This window comes from Silene latifolia, chromosome X (genome assembly GCF_048544455.1).
Source record: "Silene latifolia isolate original U9 population chromosome X, ASM4854445v1, whole genome shotgun sequence".
Classification (NCBI taxonomy): Eukaryota; Viridiplantae; Streptophyta; class Magnoliopsida; order Caryophyllales; family Caryophyllaceae; genus Silene; species Silene latifolia.
Window position 1 is genome coordinate 308,184,189 of NC_133537.1, and position 25,922 is coordinate 308,210,110.

A 25,922-nucleotide genomic window follows, 5' to 3' on the forward strand; every position below is an offset into this window, starting at 1 on the left:
GTACTCGGCCAAGTATACTCTATACTCGACCGAGTATCCGGTCTGACGGGTGTTATTTCCGCGGTTTGATTTAGAGGTGATTAGAGTTTTTTTTTTTTTTTTTTTTTTTTTTTTTTTTTTTTTTTTTGGGAAAGGTAAGTATATATATATATCATCATAAAAAATAATTACATCTCTCCATATAGATTGTACATCAAAATCAGCCAAAAAGAACTAAGCTACAAAAATTACAAGTTTTGGAACCATGCTTGGTCTCTAGAGAGGAGGGGAGCATTGTTAAGAGCTAAAACTCTAGCTTTAATATCATGAAGAACTTGTGAAACAAGCACTTCAGGCCTCCTCACAATAGCATTCATCTTAGCTTCATTCCTAAATCTCCATAGCCTATAAATAAGGGCCACATGACACGCACCAATAAACCTCTTCTGCAATTTAGAAAGTCTTCTTACAGTAGAGAAACAGTGAACAAGCTCCTGCACTCTGAGACAAATGTGCAGCATGCAGTGAAGGAGTTTAAAACATTCTATTGCATAGGGACATTCATACACCAGATGAGAATGGGTCTCAGAAGCTTGGCAACAAGTAGAACACACTGGATCAATAGGACAACCCATCCTGAGCAATCTATCTCTTGTAGGCAAACGTTTATATGCATATATTCCCAGCAGATAAATGATGACTTTGGCAGATTAAAATGATTCCAACAGATATTGCTCCAATCAACCTTAGGATGTGAACCTCTAAGCCAGTCATATCCAGCTTTAACATAGTACTCTTTAGAAGAATTTAACCATTTGTTGCTAACATAGGCTTGCTTTGAAAATAGACATAATAAGAACTATCTTCTTCCAAGACCAACTACAATCAGAAGGAGCCATGTAGTCAGTCCAGGAAGAATCTTTCAAATAAACATGGTTCACCCAACGTACCCAAAGATGATCCTTTTTGTTAGTAAGCCACCAAACATATTTGCCTAACAATGCTTTGTTCCAAATTTTAGCTTCTTTAATACCAATTCCCCCTTCATCCTTAGGCATACAACAAATGTCCCAGCTAATATTAGGAGGATTATTATAATCAGATGAAGCTCCCCATAAAAAATTCCTGCAAAAAGAATTAATTCTATTCATGATGCCACTAGGGATTGTAGATACCTCATTTCTGCACCTCCCGCAAACCACCCGGTGATGATTGGGCCGCATGTTTGGTATACGGAACGATTTGTGATAGTTCATAAGTTTATCATCAAGTGATCGCTCAAACACTTGTGTCTAGCTCTTAATTGTCATCTACGCGCTGATACGGTCGTTTTGACAGTAATTAGAGTACATTTGGAGTCCGGGCAAAAAACCGTCTTCATTTTCTAATAACCGTTAAAATGCCGAGTCAGAATATTCTGGAATGTTCCGGATATTTCTATTCCATATTTTCCAATCTTTTAATCTTTGGTAAAGTATCTCCCGTAATATTCACACAAAATATTAAGGAAACGAGATTAATCCACCTTTTCCATAATTAAAGCACGAAAATCTTTCTTCCGCAGGAGGAAACAACCGAGGAAAGGACACAGCAGGTGCTGCGCCTCTTCCAAGAGATGCAGTGCCTGCTGCGCCTCTTCCCAAATCCTTTTCTGCGTATTTTTCGTATCTTTTCGAGATTCACTTCCAAAGTTTCTCCGAAAACCCTAATTCCTCCGTGTGATTAGTATAAATAAAGACCTTCGGTCTCACATATTTCTCACGCGAGTGTCCGCCCTTCTCTTCTCCCTTTGCATTCTAGGCCACGTTCTTACTTTTTGGCGTCTACGTGCTTGAACTTTCGACTACGTAAGCTCGGATCTTTCTGAGTACCAGCCTCGTTTTGCATGACCGACCAATTTGACCAACTCCACATCAATCAACTTAATCAACTTTGTTTCTTTTCTCTTAGAGGGCACTTTCGTCGTACATTCGAGTCGAGCATCACTAAACGTTAACTTAGTTTATCTCGTTTCGTCAAACATGTAAGTCTGAGGGTGTAAATCCTTCTTTTATTTATCGTACTTTATTATTGTAATCATAATGTAAGATTTATGTCGAAAGTATTCTTAAAACCATGTCTTAAAACCTTTTTACGGATCATCAGAAAACAACCGTCGAGAAAGGACGCAGCAACTGCTGTGCCTCTTCGAAGGGAAGCAGCACCTGCTGCGCCTCTTCGTGAGGCTGCCGCAGTTCCTGCTTCCTTTCTTCTTCCTTCGTCTTTTGTTAATTCGTTTGTTTTTCTCTTGTTTTCACTCGTTCTTTGGTTCTTTAATAATTTAAACATAATAATTTTACATGTAAATCATTAACCATCATTAGTGTTTAATTCGTCATTAATTTTCCAACTTAAATCCCAAGTAATTAATATTTGCGGGTTTTCGTCATCAAAATCAAATCCGGGTTTTAGAGGTTCGATTCATCCATATTGAGTCTCTAGAATTCGTCATTGATATATTTCTCACCTTTTTATTATCACCATCATTAATTCGTCATTAACGTAATTAATTTAATTAATTCGTGTTTTTAATTAACCTATTAATCTTGTAAATAATTAGTTTTAATTAGTTTTATTCATGTTTTATCGTTCTTATCACCTCAATCATATGTAAATAATCTGTTAATCACTTCTATCTGAGTCAATTATCGAAAATCAAGCATTAAAATCACCAATGAACATTAATAATTTGCAATTCCGGCTTCACAGCCAGAACTGAGCCAAGGAACGGACGCAGCAACTGCTGCGCCTCTTCCAAGGGACGCAGCTCTGTTGCGCCTGTTCCTGGTTGAGTTCTTTCTCTGAACTCCCGTTTTGCCTTGACTTAGTTTATTAGTTACGTATTTAATTAACTATTAATCGTATTATTACCCACAATCTGTTCGTTCATTTATTTATTCTTTCTTTTCTAAATCATCCGTTTTAAAAGTATTTTCGACATAAATCAATTAACCCATTGTAATTTTCATTATTGTATTATCTCTTTTCTCGTATGATTTGTATGCCTTTACATGTAATTGAACCTAAATTTCTACTTCGACCCAATTGAATGTTAATTATGTGATAATCGACTTAGCCTAATTCTCACATGTTAGGATTAAAACGTTGGATGTTGCATTGCATGCATATAAATCGACAATATATCGAGTATAGGTAATTTCCCTAATCATTAGTATAGGCCGCTATCGAGGCGGGCGAGATTAGGTGTTCGATCAAAAGAGCTTCCTAATACGTACCCTCACCCTTTACTCCAGATCTCTGTGATCATCCGTGTTCATTGCCATCCACGAGAGTCATTCTAGACATAGAATGCAAAGGGTAATGAGTGCTTAGTGTTCATGTCACAACTTGGTGTCTTGACATGGCACGAGGTATTCGAACGGTTTCCAATTTTCCACAATAAATTGGTGGCGACTCCACAAATGCAAACAAACACCAAAGAAAAGGTTGCTTCGCTTTTCGCCCCCGTGGGCCCGCGTCCACAGTTTGGCGACTCCGCTGGGGATAATACACTTACGTGTAGCCAAAAGGGTGAAACTTGAACAAGGTTAGGGAATAGTTTCTACAAGACAATTGTCGGTTTTCATAACTCGGTCTTCCTAGACCGTTTCATTTGGCCTTCCTAGGCCCAACCCAACCCATTCGACCAATCGTCCCGTCTAAACGGTCCTAATTCTTATTTGGGCCCAAGGATGGATAGCGATTGACGTCATCCATACCATGGTACTTACTCTTGTTTGTATCAAGGACTTTCACTACTTGAGGAAATGGACTAGGAATCGGCCTTACTCTTGTTTGGTACGAGTCTCTCCACAGACTTCGGGTTTGATTGTTCGGCATGGCAACCCACCTTTTAAACCAAAACCCTTTTAAAAGCACTCAGCATCCCGTCATAATGCTTGTATAAATGTTTGTACCTTATATGATCACCATTTCTAAACAAAACCATGACGAATTTTGTAAATCAAAACCTCTCTTTCAAAATGTAAAAATTTCGAAATAGGCCCAATATTAGCGCAAAATCAGTCAAAACTCTGTCCAATTCTCGAGTCAAATTTCGGGCCTAGGCCCATTTCAAAATCTCACTTCGAGTCCACTCCTACAACTACACTACAGTTGACTAGGACCAACATTTTCAAACTTTGTCATTTATTCAAAGCTCACTTGACACAAGTGACACACTCCCACTTCACAAGTCAAAATATTTTTTTAGTAAGTGTGCTAGAATGGTCGATCGTGTTTTGATTCATCGTCGATCTCTTATCCAGTTTCCAAGATGTCTGAAGCAAGTGACGTGAGCAACGACTAACCCAGAATGGTAATGATCAAATCCTAGCCATACTAGCTCGTCTCTAAGTCACTCAAGATCAAGTGTATGATCGCCTCGACACGATCGAAGACCGAATATATGCCGTAGAAACGAGGATAGCTCCTCGAGAAAGTGAAGTGTCTGATGACTTTGTTAACAACTTCGGGAAAGAAAACCCTCCCGTGGGTATGACTGTAGCTGAGAAACGACTTCAATATTTAGAGGAACAATTGATGTATCTCAAAGGGGATGATATTTATAGGGAGAATAACCGCAAATATGAGGCCGTGAGTTCCAAGTTACCAACTAACTTCAACATGACGGATATCCCTAAATTCAAGGGGAATGAAAACCCTTTGAACCATATATGTGCTTTCAAGGATTACATGTCTATCAAAGGCATTAAACCCGAGATGTTGTTAAGGATCTTTCCTTCATCTCTTGACATCATCCCAAGACAATGGTTCTATTCTCTAGAGCATAAGAAAATCGCTACCTGGAACGATGCCGTAATTGAGTTTGCCAAACAATACGCGGATAATGCTGAAATCCAAGTCAACTTGCGCACTTTAGAGGTTCTTACCTAAAATGACAAAGAAGGTTTCACCGACTTCCTAAATAGGTGGAGGAAGACTAGTACCTAACTTGTTGAACGTCCAGATGAAGCTATCCTCGTAGAAAAATTCGTGGACAATCTAAAGCCCATCTATGCAAGTCATTTGAGGTATTAAAACATCAAGACCTTCAAAGACTTAACCGTACTAGGAACAAGGATTGAAGATGACATCCGTAAAGGGCTCTTGTCCAAAACGGTAGGTCGAGGATATCAAGGCTCAACAACTCGTTCTTACGGCTCTACTAGCAAGACTGATGAAGTTAACCTTCTCGAGCCATCTAAGAAGAGTACCCCACCAAGGAAATTCACAAATCTTGGGGACACATACTCCAATGCTTTGAAAAGTTTGATGAAACTAGGCAAGCTTCAACCCATAGGCCCTAAACCCGAACCAGAAAAGAAATCCAAGTTCTGGGACGAGAATTCATACTGCAAATATCATAGAGGTAAGGGACATGACACAGAAAAATGCTACAAGCTGAAAAATGTGCTTCAAGACATGATTGAAGACGGTCGCCTACCAATACCGCCTGGAGGTAAGCCTAACAACACTCAGAATCCTCTTGGAATTCTAGTGATTACAAGTGAGGAATCTACCATAGATTGTTCACACCTCATTTCTCCACTCGAAGATGAAATTCATGCAATAGAGAATGAAGGGAATTACTCCACCATTTCCCCAACTATCACCGATTTCATCGCATGGGCAAGGAGTGTGAATAGGCAAGTCATGGAACTAGAGAGTGTAGTGGCAACCCTACGGGATCCCAATGCAACACCTAAAGAACGCGCGCCACTAATTTTCTCTCAAAACGCTACAATGCAAGAAGTAGTAGCCATGGTTGATGAACTAATCGACCAAATCAACCAATTAGAGGCCGAGATCATAAGGATGAAGGAACTTGCTACTGTTAATGGAGTATGGGCCGATGATGATAAAGATGAGTATCTCATTGAACACCACCTAGTCAAAGAAATAGTCCAAAATGGTGAGGATCAACATGTGGACCACCTTACTCATTCGGGGCGCCCATATCAAAGCACTTCTCAAAATGGTCCAACCAACATTGTCACACCAAATGATAATGAAGATGACTCTACTAACCATTTGCTAAAGCAATTACAGAAGACAAAGGCTGATCTTTCAGTCTGGCAACTAGTGGCAAGCTCATTCCCACATCGCCAAGCTTTACTGCAAGCCTTGGCCAAACTAAATGTGGCACATAACTCCACACCCGACGATGTAGTCAACTTGGTCTTCCAAGAATCACCAAAGCTAAGTAATCCTATTACTTTCTCAGATGAAGATTTGCCACCCTTTGGCGCTAGTCACAACTTGGCTCTTTGTATCACTGTCATTTGTTTAAAGAAGAATGTGCCAATGACTTTGGTAAATGATGGCTCCGCAGTCAACGTCATACCCTTGAAAACGACATATAAATTAGGCATGAAAGAGTCGGATTGGACCCCTACCAATCAAGGTGTTCGCGCATATGATGGTACACTACGAAAGGTAGTAGGACTTGCTAACCTAACCATAGCTACAGGGCCGATTGAGTGAAAGGTTAACTTCCAAATAGTGGACATTGAGGCATCCTTTAACATACTTCTGGGAAGACCTTGGATTCACGCTTCTAAAGCGGTAACTTCTACACTCCACCAGAAAATCAAAATCCCACTAAATGGCAAAGTAGTGACAATCACTTCGTCACCCATCAAAGCAATAATCGAAAAGAGGTCGAGTAGTCAAGTCCTTGCGGATCCAGTATATGAACTTAGGGGCTTCCATAGCATAAATGTCATAGAAATTGAGTTGGAACCCTTATACTTCAATCCCTACTCCAATCTGGTGGTCAACCACATGCTCAAATCCCAGGGATACTTCCCGGGAATGCCTTTGAATCCTATCCGAAGAAACACCTTTGCACCCTACAAAGAAGGCAACTCACAAAGAATACCACTTGGATTAGGATACAAACCCACTAAAGAGGAAGTTCTCGAGATGCTCGCTCAAGTTCAAAACCGTAAGAATGTGGGAATCCAAATGCGACCCTACCTCCCTACCCTAAATGGATACTTCGTTAGGGAAGGAAGTCAAGAACTCTTTCACGGATTTCTCGAACCTTGGCACTATCTCGAAAGGAAGCTAAACGGAATCGAGATCTTTCACGATTGCTACTTCATTCCTCCAGAAACGGTTCCTACCGTCAAGACGCGTCAAGCACCTTGCTTGGACGAACAAGCTGTTAGTCTACTATTTGGGGAAGATTGATTTATTCGAGCCGCGCAGGATGAGATCATTACCATGATACTTCAAGACGATCACTTCAACCCTACCGCGTTAATCACAGAAACTAACGCAAACCAGCAGAAAGGATGGAGAAAATCAATCAAGTGGACAAACAATCAAGGAAGACTCTTCAAGCTCACCACTGGAGAAGGAGAGATGTTCAAAGGAGAACCAGAAGACGATGAATTCGAGTCAGAGTCAGAGTCGGAGTCAGAGTCAGAGTCTAGAGAAGTTCCTAGAGAGTCTCCTCCTGTCGTCATTCCCATTCCCCTTGTGTCTCCTAGCTTAGCATCAAGTAGTAACAGTAGCTTGGGAAATGTCCCAACGACTGTCCCTTTGCCGCCACCGACTATAGATCAGATGGCTTCCTTGTTTCAACTTTTCTCAAACTTTAATATGAATAAATTAGGTTTTGCTTACTGTTTGTGTTATTCTGAATGCAATTCTGTTTACGATGATAATGAGGATGACCCAGACCCAGACTCCATCGAAATACCTCCCTACATAGCCAAAGAAATACTACAAGAGGGGGAAGGGGGACCAGTAATAGAGAACACTGAACCCATCAATGTAGGAACCGAACTAGAACCCCAAGAACTTAGGATATGGACGACCTTGAGCTCTACTGAAAAGGCCAGTTTCATAGACCTCCTACACGAATTCAAAGACGTTTTCGCTTGGTCCTACAAAGACATGCCAGGGATCGACAGGGATATCGCAGAGCATAGGATCCCAACTAAACCAGGTTTCAAACCCGTTGACACGTCTGTTGCGTACCTGTCAAAAATAAACCAACTGGTTCCAACTAACTAATATAGCTAGGGAAGTCGGGTCGAATCCACAGAGAGGTAGGAATTAGTCTGCTAAACTAGGTTCGCCAAGGTAACCAATTTGGGGGTTTTTAAATTGTGATTCTAAACTAACAGAGTAAGGAAAAGAGAAATAAAGGAGGAGTTAACAGATAAAAGAGAATAGCTAAGACAAGCGGTTCGCCATAATCATCTGGTCGAGTAATCTAGGTCCCAGGTCAATGCAGTACGGTCTAAAGGGTAGCGAACGTCACCTTTCGGTCCTTAATTCACCCTAAAGTGTAAACAGTTTAACTTTCGCCCTCGCTGCAATACTCTATTATTCGCTACTAGTCTCCCTCTTCCAACCTTTCGGTCCAGGTCAAGGTCCACCAAGGATAAGGGTCTAATTGCGTCGACTCAATTAGGCAATTACAGTTATTTGTAGCATTTAAACAACAAAGACGGTACCGGTATTAACCTAGTAAATCGATTACTCTCCCTTCAAATCATGGGTCCCCTATAGTCTTAGCATAGGGAATTAGCTACTCATATTCATCAGATTAGCAATAACAATAACCAAACAATTAAAACCAAACATGATGAATAATCTAATTGATTGAACGATTATAAAATAAAGAGAGAAAAGGAATTAAAAACAATAAATACGATAAAGAAGTAAATTAAATTGATAATACCGAATTCGAGTAGCAAGGTAGAGAATAGAATTCCCAAGAACAGTGACAAAAGTAACAGATGAAAATGTACGTAGTAAAGGAGATGAGAGCAACGTAGTGTTCTCCTCAGTCTTATACTGAAAAAATTGTCTTAAACCTAATCTATGGACTGATTACAAAAGCCCATAAAGGATTGGGCGGAAATAAACTAAAAGCACACGAAAACCCCTCGATCGAGTAAGATTATTACTCGATCGAACGCCAAGTCCCTCGATCGAGCTAGGACATCCTCTCGATCGAGCACTGCTCGCAGAACATCCTCGATCGACTCCTAAGCTGGTCGATCGACCAATCTTGAGTGTGTAAAGCATTCGATCGAGTACTAAAGCACTCGATCGAGCTATATAGGCGCATCAGGACTTGAATATCTTCCTTAACTTCAGCTCATACGTCCTCTAAGTGTAAGATTCCTAAGCTCCAGCTCCTTATTTCCCATGAATGCATACAATTGGGACAATTAAGGCTTGATTTAGCTCCTCCTCGGTCAATTCCTGCAAATTACAATAAACGGACCAAAGTAGAACATTCGGGGGTATTTGTAGCCAGATGCTACGTAAAAAGCACAGAAATGCGTGTAAAAAATGAGGTGAAAACCTTATATAAAAGACACGCATCAAATCTCCCCAAACCAAACCTTTGCTTGTCCCCAAGCAAATATGAATGCAACTAAGGGTGAACGATAGAACGGGACCAACGCCTCAGCTACAAATCATCCACTAGAACCAATTTAATGCAACAAAATGACAAAGTGGCAACTGAAAAGTGCAAACGAGTTAAATTAATGTTTCAAGCTTACTGAACCGTCGACCTTGCAAGATTCAAAGATGTCGGACTCTCACGGGTCGCTCGTCACTCAGAATCAGGTACAAGGTGAGGATATATGTGAAAGATAGGAAAAAGCAAGACACTCACCTAACTCGACCTATAAGAACATGCATGCAGTTGACATGAATAAAGTCTCTACAACCGTACATACGCATTCCAACCATACTAGTGACCAAGACACGTGCCGAGGACTTACATTTCGGGTTAGTGAGGTAATGGGTAAGAAGGGGCTAAAATGAATTTGGATATGTGGGGTTAATAGCTAGGCTAGCAACAACGGATTCCAAATATAGACTGCATCCCAACTTCGTACTCATAACAGCAAGATGAAACGGTGCAAAATTATGCACTAAACTCACAAAACACCAAAACGTCAACTCCCCATAAGATATAAATAAGGCATGGGAGTGTGAAACATTGCGCAATTCTCATTCTTTTTTTTCATTTTGAATTTTTCTGTCTTTTTTTTTCTTTCTTTCTTTTTCTTTCTTTTTCGCACTCTTTTTTTTTCAATTCAACACATTTGTTTTTCTTTCTTTCCCTTCAATTCTTCCACCATCTTCTGAAATCAGATGAAATAACCATATTGCAATAAACATACCAAGAACTACTCGTTACTAGCTCAGCTAGGGTAGGAAAAATTATAGAAAGTAGTTGATGGGACAAAAAGGCAATTTGGCTATGTGAGGCTCATGGGTAGAATGAAATAAGGGGAACTGCCTCTCCTAACACGTGTCACCATCCACAGACCGAATGCATACAGGTATTAAGAAGACTAGACTCATGCTTGTGCAAATTAATGTTACATGTCTTAAAGAGAGTACTACTCACATCCTAAATGAAACCGGTCATGAATGTCACCAGTTTAATAAGCTCTAACCTCAGAATGTAATGTAGCTTGCCGACATAAAGAATCAAGTCTATCCGTTCAGATAAGAGAGAAACAAAAACTCGTAGATTATGCACATAAACATGCCAGCTAAATGTCAAGAATATGCCAGGCTCAAGTAAGGATTCAAAGTAGCGTCAATGTTCAAACGTTCCGACTCAATTTAAACATGAAAATTTTGAAAATTTTTGAATTTTTTTGATTTTTTTTTTTTTTTTTTTTTTTTTGAATTAATTAAAACAACAATGCATGCGGAAATAAATAAACGTGCAAGCAAAAATGCAAGAAACATGCAGACACAGATATGGATGCATACCTCCCCAAACCAAACCGTACAATGCCCTCATTGTACCAAAAATAGGGAAAGAAATGCAAACTGAAAAGAAAAGGAGAAGTGGAGTCGGAAGACTTACAAAACGTCATATAGCGGGACCTCCCCAAACCGACCATGAACATGGGAGGTCAAAGGAAGTCAAATCAAAGCAGTGGCTATGTATACGTAAAGTAGCGGCTGGAAGTCATATCCCTTCGATCGAGCACGTGGAACAGCTCGATCGAGTATTTTGCAGCATGAGTGGACTCGATCGAGCCCAGAATCACTCGATCGAGTGAGCACGGGTAGGGATCTGGTCGATCGAGGACATCACCCCTCGATCGAGAAGCAGCTGCATCAGGAAGTGCTTGATCGAACACATAAACCCTTCGATCGAGTACTTAACCTGCAAGGGACGCATAAAAGCAAGGAAGGCACAAAAATTGTTCATAAAGCAGCGTCTAATGTTTAACGTAAAGCTAAAGAAAAACAAATAGTTCAACAAAAGTACAAATAAAACTGTCCGGGCTGCCTCCGGAGAGCGCTGGTTTAAGAGGTCCCGCACGACCTTTTCGGTATCAAGTAAGCGGCGCGTCGAGCTCGTCGAAGCGCAGGACTTCAACGCGGTTGTCCGCTTCACTCGCCTCATAGTAATGCTTCACATATTGGCCATTCACCTTAAATCTGTGGCCCTCGGAATCTTCAAGCTCCACGGATCCAAATTTGGTGACACCTGTCACCGTGTATGGACCACTCCACCTGGACTTCAGCTTGCCAGGAAATAGTCTCAAACGGGCATTGAACAAAGAACACCTTCTCGCCCCACATGAAACTCCCGAGGTAAGATTCTCTTGTCATGCCATCTCTTCGTCTTTTCCTTGTAAATGCGCGAGCTGTCATAGGCATTAAGCCTAAACTCTTCTAATTCATCTAGCTGCAAAAGACGATTCTGACCACACAGTTTAGGATCATAATTAAGCTCACGAATTGCCCACCAGGCCTTGCATTCCAGCTCAACAGGTAAGTGACACGATTTCCCATAAACTAACCTATAAGGTGATGCACCAATTGGTGTCTTAAAGGCAGTCCTATAAGCCCATAATGTGTCATCTAGCTTAAGACTCCAGTCTTTCCGTGATTTAGAAACTACTTTAGACAAGATTTCTTTCAGCTCACGATTAGAGACCTCTACCTGACCACTAGTTTGGGGATGATACCCCAAACCACGCCGGTGTTGGACATCAACTCTAGACAGTATGGAAGTGAGTTTCTTTTCCTTAAAATGCATCCCCCCGTCACTAATGACGACCCTAGGGACACCAAAACGGGGGAATATGATCTTTTTGAACATTTTTATCACGGTCTTACCATCACAATGGGGTGAAGCAATTGCCTCAACCCATTTTGACACATAGTCTACTACTAAAATGTACTGTTACCTTTATCGGACGGGAACGGTCCTTGGAAATCAATGCCCCGGACATCGAAAACCTCAACCTCTAGGATGCCGTTTTGTGGCATCTCATGTCTCTTCGAAATGTTCCCGGATCGTTGGCATGCATCACAGTGAAACAAAAGACTTGGCGTCAAGCAAACAAAGAAGGCCGGTAAAAACCGGATCGAAGTACCTTAGCCACGGTGCGCGATGGACCGTGGTGACCACCATATGAAGAGGAGTGACAGCCTTCGAGGACTATTTTGGTCTCCCACTGCGGAATACACCGTCTGTAGAGACCGTCTGCATATTCCTTAAACAAGTAAGGGTCATCCGAAATACCGCTTAACGTTATACGTAAAACGCTTCTTTTCTTTGATGAGAAAGGTCAGGCGGCAGCTTGCCACCGACAACGAAGTTAGCTATATCGCATACCAAGGTTCCTGGTCAACAATAGACGATATAACAACAATTAAAGAATCGTCAGGGAAAGAATCATCAATAGGTAGAGAATCTTCCCCTTCTTGTCGCATCGCGCGCGACAAGTGATCGCCTACAACGTTCTCGGCTCCTTTCTTATCCTTAATCTGCAGGTCAAACTCCTGAAGAAGGAGTATCCAGCTCTCGATAGCCACGGTTTGGCCTCCTTCTTAGCAAGGAGATGCCTCAAAGCTGCATGGTCGTAAAAAAGTGACTTCGACCCAACTAAATAAGTACGAAACTTCTAAGGCATAAACTACAACTAATGGCTCCTTCTCGGTGGTAGTGTACTTCACTTGAGCCTCATCCAGAGTTCAGCTCGCATAGTAAATAGCATTCAAGGCTTTGTCTTTCCTCGGGCCTAGCACCGCTCCTAGTGCATAGTCACTCGCGTCACACATGATTTCAAACGGCGGGTCCCGGTTGGGAGGTTGTATGATCGGTGCGGAGACTAAGGCCCGCTTTAACTGTTAAGCGAGAAAGACAAGCGTCGATAAACACAAAAGGGGCATCCTTAAGCAACAATTTGTGTAAGTGGTTTAGCAATTTTGGAGAAATCCTTGATAAACCGGCGATAAAAGCCGGCGTGACCAAGGAAGCTCCTCACCCCCTTAACATTAACAGGAGGTGGTAATTGCTGAATCACTTCCACCTTTGCTTTGTCAACTTCTATTCCCCTATCAGAAACTAAGTGCCCTAAGACAACTCCCTCGTTGACCATAAAGTGGCACTTCTCCCAGTTCAGCACAAGATTAACCTCAATACAGCGCTGCAACACTTTCTCAAGGTTAGACAGACAGTTAGAGAAATCACTTCCATATACACTAAAGTCATCCATAAAAACTTCCATGATAGACTCAATATACTCTGAAAATATCCCCATCATACACCTTTGGAAGGTGGCAGGGGCATTGCACAAACCAAAAGGCATTCTGCGATACGCAAAAACGCCCTTAGGACAGGTAAATGTAGTCTTGGCACGATCGTGCAGGTGGATAGGGATCCGAAAGAACCCCGAATACCCATCTAAATAGCAGAAAAATTTATGAGAAGCTAACCTTTCTACCATTTGATCAATAAAAGGAAGGGGAAAGTGATCTTTCTTGGTGGCGGCATTCATTTGTATGCATGTAATCTATGCACATCCGCCAACGATCACTACTCGGGTAGGTATTAATTCATTTTTCTCATTCTTAACTACTGATTTGTCCCTCCTTTCTTCGGGACTACGTATCGGGCTTACCCATCTAGAATTTCCTACCGAATAGATAATACCGCATCCAGCAGCCTTCATTACCTCGGCCATCACAACATCCCCGCATCTTCCGGTTGCCCGACGCCGACCCCGCCTCGCAAGGTTTGTGATCCTCCTCGACTCTATCCTGTGCATACAAATATCGGGACTAATCCCCGTGATATCATCCAGTGAATAGCCCATTGCTTTCCTGTTTTTCTTAAGTACTGACTAACAAAGAAGTCACTGATCATCACTAAGCTTGGCACCGACAATGACCGGATATCTTGCTCCGTATTGTCTAGAAAAGCATATTTAAGATGAGATGGGAGAGGCTTACGTTCCGGTACCTTTACCTCAATGGAGCAAAGAGTGCTGATCATTTGTTCCACCTGCTCCCCGTCATGCTCATCTAAATCATCGACAAGCAAATCCAACGCAGCGTCATCGTCCCTCGGGCTATCTCGCACACTCATCAAAAGCATGAGAGCTTCCGGTGGGTCCTTCATAAAAGAACCCGACCAGAAGTCATAAATAGACTCATCAATGATATCGACCGAATAACAAGTGTCCTCTATCATTGGGTGGGCTAAATCGGGCAAACCGAATGTGATAGCGTCATCCCCTACCGCAAGAGTCGACGCCCTTGTCTAACATCAATAACGGCCCAAATTGTACAAAGGAACAGTCTTCCTAAAATAATTTGGGTCCGGGTGTCCTCGGCTATATCCAAAACAATGAAGTCTACTGGGATGTATAGCTTGCCTATTTTCACAGGCACATCCTCCAAGACACCTAAAGGTCTCCTAACGAGATCTATCACCATCTCAGGTAATGTTAGTCACCTTGAAGTGACTCATCTTCAATTTCTTGCAGACAGGAAGGGGCATGACACCGACACGGCACCTAAATCACGAGGGCCTTATCAATAACCATATTACCTATGACACAGGTAATAGAAAAGCTGCCCGGGTCTTTCATTTTTGGAGGGGCCTTATTTAACAGCAGGTTACTAGACTCTTCCATAAATGAAATCGTCTCAAATTCGCTCAAATTCCTCTTACGCGTCACAATATCCTTCATAAACTTAGCGTAAGTAGGAACCTCGAGTAACAAGTTGAGAAAAAGGGACAGATTACGAAGGTTCTTCACGATATCCACGAACTTACCGTCATCGTTGCTCGATCTTTGCGTCCTTCGAGGACGACTCGGGAAAGGGTACCCTGGTAGCGATGAGTGGTCCCGCAACCTTTCCTTTACCCTTATCGATGCGTGACGTCTCCACAAAGAGGGGAAGATGACACGGTGGCGGTATTAGATACCGCATTCGGAATTCCGCCACTTAATGCACTCGGATCGAGTACTTTTTACCGGGTCGATCGACCGATTTCTTCTTCAATGTCACTCGATCGACTGTCTTGACACTCGATCGAGTGTCTTCTTCAAGATAGTTACTCGATCGACCAACTTGGAGTCTGTACTTCTCGATCGACCGTCATTGTCACTCGATCGAGTGACTGGATGGTTAGAACCGCTCGATCGAGTGGATGTGTTGCTCGATCGAGTGGTTCTGCACACGCAGCAAGTATCTCCTGCAAAAACTCGTCTAGATCGTCATCTGAGTCATCATCAGCTGCCAAAACCTCATCCTCTCCATAAATAAGGTCATTTTGAGAATTCGTGGCACTGACGGGATCGCAAATTGGAGGAGTCTTGGCTTGGTGCGCGAGTGTTAAGCTGCGCGACTTGTTCTTTCAACTCCGATATAACAAAGATCGGATTGCGTGACCTACTCAACATGATGGATTTCAATTCGGCAATTGCTTCTCTTGAAGAAGGAGAGACCGGTTGTGGTACGGGTGTAGAAGGGGTAGAAACGCTTTTTATCTCGTCATATAGCTGGGAGAAAGGAACTCCCTGCTTGAACTTCTTATATGCAAGGGCGCGCTCTATACTTGACGTACATTCATAAAGATCGTGCCCTTCTTAACCACATCTTCCACATGGCTCTGTATGCTCAGAATCGTAGGCATTTTGGCAAACAACTTCCAAAACAACGGCTTATCTCGCAAAAACTGGTCAAAACTTTGCGAGAAAATGAGATAGTCTCAAGGAATAAATTCCTCAAGACAAAAGACAAACTTAATTAAAGCAACAAAAATTGCGCCACCTCCCCGGCAACGGCGCCAAAATTTGACACGTCTGTCGCGTACCTGTCAAAAATAAACCAACTGGTTCCAACTAACTAATATAGCTAGGGAAGTCGGGTCGAATCCACAGAGAGGTAGGAATTAGTCTGCTAAACTAGGTTCGCCAAGGTAACCAATTTGGGGTTTTTAAATTGTGATTCTAAACTAACGAGTAAGGAAAAGAGAAATAAAGGAGGAGTTAATGAGATAAAAGAGAATAGCTAAGACAAGCGGTTCGCCATAATCATCCGGTCGAGTAATCTAGGTCCCAGGTCAATGCAGTACGGTCTAAAGGGTAGCGAACGTCACCTTTCGGTCCTTAATTCACCCTAAAGTGTAAACAGTTTAACTTTCGCCCTCGCTGCAATACTCTATTGTTCGCTACTAGTCTCCCTCTTCCAACCTTTCGGTCCAGGTCAAGGTCCACCAAGGATAAGGGTCTAATTGCGTCGACTCAATTAGGCAATTACAGTTATTTGTAGCATTTAAACAACAAAGACGGTACCGGTATTAACCTAGTAAATCGATTACTCTCCCTTCAAATCATGGGTCCCCTATAGTCTTAGCATAGGGAATTAGCTACTCATATTCATCAGATTAGCAATAACAATAACCAAACAATTAAAACCAAACATGATGAATAATCTAATTGATTGAACGATTATAAAATAAAGAGAGAAAAGGAATTAAAAACAATAAATACGATAAAGAAGTAAATTAAATTGATAATACCGAATTCGAGTAGCAAGGTAGAGAATAGAATTCCCAAGAACAGTGACAAAAGTAACAGATGAAAATGTACGTAGTAAAGGAGATGAGAGCAACGTAGTGTTCTCCTCAGTCTTATACTGAAAAAATTGTCTTAAACCTAATCTATGGACTGATTACAAAAGCCCATAAAGGATTGGGCGGAAATAAACTAAAAGCACACGAAAACCCCTCGATCGAGTAAGATATTACTCGATCGAACGCCAAGTCCCTCGATCGAGCTAGGACATCCTCTCGATCGAGCACTGCTCGCAGAACATCCTCGATCGACTCCTAAGCTGGTCGATCGACCAATCTTGAGTGTGTAAAGCATTCGATCGAGTACTAAAGCACTCGATCGAGCTATATAGGCGCATCAGGACTTGAACATCTTCCTTAACTTCAGCTCATACGTCCTCTAAGTGTAAGATTCCTAAGCTCCAGCTCCTTATTTCCCATGAATGCATACAATTGGGACAATTAAGGCTCGATTTAGCTCCTCCTCGGTCAATTCCTGCAAATTACAATAAACGGACCAAAGTAGAACATTCGGGGGTATTTGTAGCCAGATGCTACGTAAAAAGCACAGAAATGCGTGTAAAAAATGAGGTGAAAACCTTATATAAAAGACACGCATCACCCGTAAAACAGAAGCTTCGTCGAATGAAGACAGAATGGGCTCTTAAGGTCAAGGAAGAAGTCGACAAGCAATTCAAAGCCGGGTTCATCAAAGTTTCCGAGTACTCAGACTGGGTAGCTAACATAGTACCCGTACCCAAAAAGGATGGGAGAATCCGTTTTTGTGTTGATTTTAGAGACTTAAACAAAGCAAGTCCTAAAGATGACTTTCCTCTACCACATATCGACATATTGGTGGAGAAAACAGCAGATCACGCGTTATTATCTTTCATGGATGGGTACGCGGGTTATAACCTAATCAAGATGGCCGAGGAAGACATGCATAAGACCGCCTTCGTCACTCAATGGGGAACCTATTGCTACACAGTTATGCCGTTTGGATTAATCAACGCCGGAGCTACATATCAACGCACCGCAACTACACTCCTACATGACATGATGCATAAAGAAGTTAAGGTATACGTAGATGACATGATTGTGAAATCCAAGGATAGAGAGGGGCACATTGCGAACCTTCGCAAATTCTTCTCAAGGCTACGGAAATACAACATGAGGCTCAATCCTCAGAAATGCGCATTCAGAGTAACATCTGGTAAACTCCTGGGATACGTTGTTAGCCAATGAGGAATAGAAATAGACCCTTCTAAGATCAAAGCTCTAATCGAAATGCCGCAACCTCAAACGGAGAAAGAAGTTAGAGGATTCCTAGGTAAGGTGCAATACATAAGTCGGTTTATATCGAAACTCACCATGATCTGTGAACCTATCTTCAAGAAGCTCAAGAAAACAGATCACACCATGTGGGATGATGACTGTCAAAAGGCGTTTGACCGAATCAAGGAAATACTAGCCAAGCCACCAGTGCTCATACCACCTCAACGAGATCAACCTCTTGGTTTATATCTCACGGTAACGGAAACAGCCATGGGCGCCATGCTAGCCCAAACTGTAGGAAAGGAGGAAAGAGCAATATACTACCTTAGTAAGAAGTTCTTGGAGTACGAGTGCAAATATACACCACTCGAAAAGACATGCCTCGCTCTTGTGTGGGCAACGAAGAAGCTACGCCATTACATGCTTAGCTACTCCGTTAAAATATACTCCAAAATGGATCCTGTCAAATACCTTTTCGAGAAACCCCGTTCTCAATGGACGCCTAGCAAGATGGACTTTGATGCTCTCAGAGTTCGACCTCAAGTATGTACCTCTGAAAGTTATAAAAGGGTGCGCCGTTGCCGAGTTCTTCGCAGAAAATCCCATCAATGATACACAAACGATAGACAAATGGTCGTTTCCGAATGAGGATATACTCCAAACCGATGTAGACTCCTGGGACCTTTATTTTGATGGAGCATCGAACTTAAGAGGATTTGGAATAGGAGTGTTGCTCATTTCTCTTGAAGGCGAGCATACACCAATCTCTGTCAAACTCGACTTCGAGGTAACAAATAACGCTGCAGAATACGAAGCTTGCCTTATTGGATTACAAGCAGCAGTAGGTTTAGGCATCAAGAATCTTCAAGTACATGGGGATTCATCTTTGATCATCAACCAAATTACGGGATCTTGGAAAATCCGAAGTGAAAGCTTAGTGCCTTATCAAGCCAGAATAGACCAAGTTTCCCAATTCTTCGATCAAGTAACTTACCTACACCTACCTCGAGAAGAAAATCAATTTGCAGATGCTCTCGCAAAACTTGCATCTTTGATTAATATGCCGGATAGCATGGTAGAAATGCCTTTATGCATCGAACGACGATCAGAGCCAGCTTATGTGCACCAAATCGCCGATGAAGAGGAAATCACAGAGGAACCTTGGTTCCAAGCGATCCTAAACTTCAAACTCAACGGCACTTATCCACCGGATATGGACAGGAGGGAACAACGCGTTATACGCTTACTGGCTTCCCAGTACGTTCTTATGCAAGGAGAGTTATACAAAAGAACACCTCTTGGTGTAATCCTACGTTGCCTTGATCATTCACGGGCACGGAAAGTGATGGAAGAAGTCCATGATGGAGAATGCGGTCCTCATATGAGTGGATCCATGATGGCAAAGAAAATCACACGTTTAGGGTATTATTGGACCACAATGGAATCCGATTGCATCAAATATGTAAGGCATTGCCACAACTATCAAATCTTCGGGAATGTGCAACATGTCCCTCCTTCATTACTCTATACAATGACATCTCCCTGGCTATTTTCTGCTTGGGGAATTGATATCATCGGAAATATCACTCCAGCTGGAACAGGAGGTCACTGTTTCATCTTAGTGACAATTGATTATTTCACCAAATGGGTAGAAGCGGCTTCCTACAGTAGTCTCACGGTAAAAAATGTAGCAAAGTTCATACAAAACAACATCATCTGTCGATACGGTTGCTCACATGAGATCATTAGTGACAACGGATCACATTTCCAAGCTGAGAATGAGCAATTGCTAGCCAAGTACAAAATCAAGCATCACCACTCCTCGCCATATAGACCACAAACTAACGGCGCGGTAGAGGCGGCAAACAAGAACGTTGTCACAATCCTCAAGAAAATGATTGACAATTATCGAGATTGGCCAAGCAAGATACCTTTTGCTTTATGGGGATACCGCACATCTATTAGGACGCCCACTGGGGCCACTCCTTTCTATTTGACCTACGGTATGGAAGCTGTACAACCAGTCGAGCTAGAAATACCATCCTTGCGTATTTTACTCGAAAGTCAAATACCAGAAGCCGATTGGAAAAGGGATAGATATGAAGAACTCATCCTCCTAGATGAACGTAGACTACGCGTATTACATAATGTGTAAACATATCAGGCCCGTATCAAACGAGCCTTCAACAAAAGGGTTAAGCCAAGGAACATCAAAGAAGGAGACTTAGTCCTCAAGTCGGTTAGAGCTCTTTTACCTGTCGATCCACGAGGAAAATTCAAACCCAATTGGGTCGGGCCATTTCTAGTCAAGTCCATACTTCCAGGGGGTGCGTTTAGGATCACAGACCTAGATGGGAATGAAATTGCCAACCCAACAAACCTCGACCAACTAAAACGTTACTATGCCTAGAATAGGATCAAAAACGCGCCTCGCGTAACCTCACGTGTCGCTCCTGTGGCACGAAATAAACGACCCCTGGCCAAGCTTGAAGAGTCTATTGATCCAAAATACTCAAGGGGGGGGGGGGTGAATTGAGGATTTAAAACTTTTGAAAGCTTTTTCGACTGTATAAATGTAATTGATTATTTAAAGTTTATTGATTAAACTTTAACTAATCAACTAATGAAAGTAAACGAAATAAACAAACAAACGAAAGAAAGAGGAGACACACGGTTTTTGAAGTGGTTCAGTTTCACAAGGCGAAACCTACGTCCACTATTCTTGACTAATAAATTTAGTACCTTTCTACGGATTACAAATTTACTAACCCAACTCGTACAACTAACTCTAGCTGTAACTCAATGAGTACCGTTAAATACTCGAGTGACTAACTTACGCTAATAAGAAAGCACTAATGATTCTAACAAAGGTTCACGTTAATAAACAAGTAAGAAATCAACTAAGCACTATTATCTTATAACGATAAAATAAGAACGAGTATGCGAGTTTTAAAACACACGACCTTTCAAAAATAGCAAATCGGTTTTTCTTCTTGAAAACACACGGTTTGCTTGTAAAATTAAAATCAATTTTTATGCTTGAGGTCTCTACTTTAGATGTTGTAAATAGCAAAGTATTTATAGGAAAGAAAGAGTAGGCCACACGGTTTTGCAAAAACCCTAATAGCCGAAATAATAAGATATGTAACCAAATTATATCTTCTTATTATCTCTTTCCTAAAAGCCTTAAAAGATAATAAAGAATATTCCAAGAGATAGAATATAATCTATTCAAATATTATCTTTACTATAAATTCCAAGATATGATAAGATTTCCTAAAACAAGAATATCTTTATCATAAAAAAATATATTAAGTAAGATATATAAGATATGTAAAGATATTATTATAGAATAAAATCTTTACCAAACATATCCTAGGTGACACGAGATGCCACGGCTCATATGCCTCGTGACTCGTGCAAACCCTAGTCTTGACATATGGATTAGAATTTAGGTTTTAAGAGAGGCTATATGAAACCCTAATTAGTAGTATAGTCCAACTCATAAGTTGGTCCAAAATAACTACTAGTCAACGTCCAACATAAAACCAAACTCCGCACTAAACCGGGCTCTATTGTATAAATACTTTTATTAAAACATTAAAATAAACTTTAAACAATTTTCAAAACAATTTTCGAAACAATATAAGTCGTGTATAAAAACTCGGCATCTCAATGTTATAGTAGGAGAGCTATAACATTGAGCTCTTTTACTAGTAATGTTATAGCAGCAAAGCTATAACTTTACCAATTCAAGAAACTCATTCTTGATTACCGTTACGAGATAATCACCTATACTATTCTAATCTTCAAGGAGATCTTCGAGTATAGGCTACGTCATCATCCAAGCTTGGTTAATCTTTAGATGGACTTCGTCTTCACATAAATCTTGAATGAATCTTTATATCGTTTGATCTTGAATAGAGGCGTGAGTATTCATGCTATCATCACAATCTTCTTTGTTACTTGCTTGTAATAAGTTGATTCTAAAACACTTTGACAAACGATTACACGCAACAAGTATATAAATTATAAGACACCTTGACATCAGCAAAACATAAACATATAGGCTATATGGTTCAACAAATTCCCCCTTTTTGATGATGGCAAGCCTCCTAAAATTGTGACTAAGCATGTAGTTTCCCCTCAAAATAATACCATCTTTATAGATAAAGATCAACACAAGATCAAACAATTATATACAAAGTATAACATCTAAGGACCTTAAGAGATTAAAGGTCTTGACATGGAGCAAGCTTAGGTAAACAATAAATCATGGTTATTTCTTCCCCCTCTTGACATCATCGAAAAGACGAGAACAGACATAAAACGACTAGAATGATATCAACTGAGGCAAGAAATAGATATTGATCAAAGCATATATTATAGCATAAGAACGATTTCTACATAAGCAAGCTCTAAATATAAAGTGTGTAATACAAACCAAGAAGAGTATAGATTTTATAAGAGAGAATGAAAATAGTCACTCACCTAACTACGACCTACAGAAGCATGCATGCAATCTAACATGATAGACATCTCTAGCAACCGTACATATACACTCTAACCAATCGAGATCCAAAACACATGCCGAGGACTTACATATGAATGTGAGGTGAGGTAATTGGGTAAGAAGGGGCAAAATAATTTGGATATGTGGAGGTAAAAGCCAAGCTAGCACCGACCACAACCAAAAGTAACCATATTCCACTTTCCAACCCAACATTAAAGATGATGTACCATGCCAAGTACGACACATACTCACTCACATCAAAAATTACTTCTCCTCAAGTAATACGGCAATGAAAAAGAATAGGAGTAATAAGAGATTTTTACTTTTCCATCTTTTATAATAACATTGTTCTCCTTTTTTTTTTTATAAATTTTTCATCTCATTTTTCCAGTTCATCCTTTTCTTCCTTCCTTTCAACATTCATCACAACACCAACAAAATTGACGACAAAAGACTTCCAAATATACCAACAAGACTAGCTTGACAAGGGTAGGCCATATGGAATGTAGTTGAGTAAATAGGTCAAAGCAAGACAAATTTGGCTAATGTGAGGTTAATAGGTAAAACGTAAAGGAAGGGTCGCCTCTCCACATGTGTCACCACCACAAACCGAGTGTATACAGGCAATAAGAGACAAATTTCATGCTTATGCAATTTGATGTTACATGCCATGTAAGGAGTACTACTCACATCCTAAATGAAACCAATCATGAATGTCATTGGCTTATGAAGCTCTAAATCTTAGAATGTATGTGTGATGAACAAGAGTTATGGTTTGTATACAACACAAAATATAAGAGACTAGCAAATGGAATATTCTCATAAGATAATAAAATACTATACATGAATATACTTGCAACGGAAAATACGAACACAGTCATACAATCTCGTCAAATCTAGTCAGTCATATGGGAAATAAAATATTTATGACAAGCTTAGTTGCCACCAATTAAACCAATTTCCAACCGTAAAATCTCAAAACATTCTCTAGCCAATGCTTTGGTAAAAATGTCAGCCCATTGTTTTTCCATACTACAAAATTCAAGTTTTATATTCCCCTTCTCAACATGGTCTCGAATAAAACGATGTCTTATTTCAATGTGTTTGGTACGTGAATGTTGTGCGGGATTTTTAGAAATAATAATTGCACTAGTATTATCACATAAAATAGGAATACATCCTACATCAACACCATAATCACGTAATTGTTGCTTAAGCCATAAAAGTTGAGTACATATCGATCGTGCAAAGAATATATTCACTTCAATGATTGAGAGAGCAACCGAATTTTGTTTCTTCGAACCCCATGTAATAATACACGGTCCGACAAATGTGGCGACACCCGACGTACTTTTTCTGTCTAGAGAACATCCTGCGTAGTCGGCATTAGAATAACCGACTAGATCAAAATTACATTCAATTGGATACCACAAATATAAGTTGGCCGTTCCAATTAAGTATCGTAAAATTCGTTTCACGGCCGTCATATGCGATTCTTTGGGAGATGATTGATATCTCGCACAAACGCATACACTAAACATTATATCTGGTCTACTTGCGGTCAAATATAACAGTGACCCAATCATTCCACGGTAAGTAGTCTCATCAACTGATTTACCATTTTCATCCAATGTCAATTTCTTGTTCTCGACCATTGAAGTAGGCATTGCATGAGAATTTTCCATCCCGAATTTCCGAAATAATTCTTTAATATATTTCTGTTGATGGATTTTAATGCCTTCTTCAGTTTGTTGTATTTGCAGTCCTAAGAAGAATTTTAATTCTCCCATCATACTCATCTCGAACTCGGAAGTCATCAACTATGAAAAATATTTGCATAGGCTTCGGTTGGTCGATCCAAAGATAATGTCATCAACGTAAATTTGAACAACCAAAAGGTCAGAATCCTCGGTTTTTAGAAATAAGGTTTTGTCGACGGATCCTCTACTAAATCCACTGTCAAGTAGAAACTTAGATAATCTATCGTACCATGCCCTAGGTGCTTGCTTCAATCCGTATAGGGCCTTATCTAATTTGAAAACGTGATCCTCAAATTTGATATTCTTAAAACCGGGAGGTTGTTCAACGAAGACTTCTTCTTGTAAATATCCATTTAAGAATGCTGTCTCTACGTCCATCTGGAAGAGCTTCATTCCTTTGTGTGCAGCGAAGGCTATTAGAAGTCTAATAGCTTCAAGACGAGCGACAGGTGCGAAGGTCTCGTCATAATCTATTCCTTCTTGTTGATTATAACCCTGGACCACCAATCTTGATTTGTTTCTGACGATGACTCCGGCATCATCGAGTTTGTTCATAAAGACTCACCTTGTTCCAATGACTGAACGATCTTTTGGTCTAGGAACTAAATGCCAAACCTTGTTTCTTTCGAACTGTTGTAGCTCTTCTTACATAGCTATAATCCAATCTGATTCAGCAAGAGCTTCATTGATATTCTTTGGTTCGATCATGGATAGGAAAGAGTAGAAAGAGCAGAAGTTGTTCAAGGAACGTCTTGTCTGAACACCCTTCTTAATATTCCCTAGAATATTGTCCATGGGGTGTGAGCTCTTGTATTTCCACTTTGTTGAGGTACTTGGTTCTTTATCCTTATTTGAGCTTGTCCCAACTTCATCTGGATCGAAATTGGAGGGAGTTCCCCCTGAATCCAATCCGGGTGTTGTATTAGAGCCGATTATAACCTCGGACTCTACACCTTGATTTGGATTCAATGTTATAGTAACATCATCTATAACATTGGTTTGGGAGTTCTTGTTTTGAGTCAACGTTATAGTATCATCAACGTTATAGTATCATCAACTATAACTTTGTTTTTATCCTTTTTATCCATTAATGAACAATTTTAAGAAATATAAGTTAATTATAGTCAAATTGTCAGTGGAGACTAATTTTGAGTCCTAAGATGGTTAGGGTAATTAACTTGTGCATAAATATGAATTTATGTATTTTATTGTGATTTTATAAGGTTGAATCACGCAAATCCGTAAAAACCGTTTAATATACGATATTGGCTCCTTAAAGGCGATTTAGCATAAAATTGGGCATGTTCATACATATTATAATGCTGCATTTTATTTATGATTGTCATAATTTTATTTTTATGTAATTTTTGAATTATGTAATTTTACTTAGTATGGCCTTAGTTTTAATTGGCATTACCCGAAATGTATGGGAATATCGATTCGGTTGTAATTTATTGTGATCTCGTATCACCGTTTTGTAATTTAA

The 25,922-nt window shown here is 40.5% G+C and overlaps 1 protein-coding gene across 1 annotated transcript in view; it reads right to left on the reverse strand.

Moving 5' to 3' along the window:
* Positions 1 to 227: 227 nt before the first annotated feature.
* LOC141620485 (uncharacterized) overlaps positions 228 to 25,922 on the reverse strand; it is a 46,562-nt gene continuing 20,867 nt past the window's right edge. The window contains exons 5-7 of the mRNA XM_074437342.1: positions 930 to 1,104; positions 594 to 814; positions 228 to 480 (exon numbers count right to left, since the gene is read on the reverse strand). Coding sequence (XP_074293443.1) covers positions 228 to 480; positions 594 to 814; positions 930 to 1,104 — 649 coding nt within the window. The remainder of the gene's footprint in view (positions 481 to 593; positions 815 to 929; positions 1,105 to 25,922) is intronic.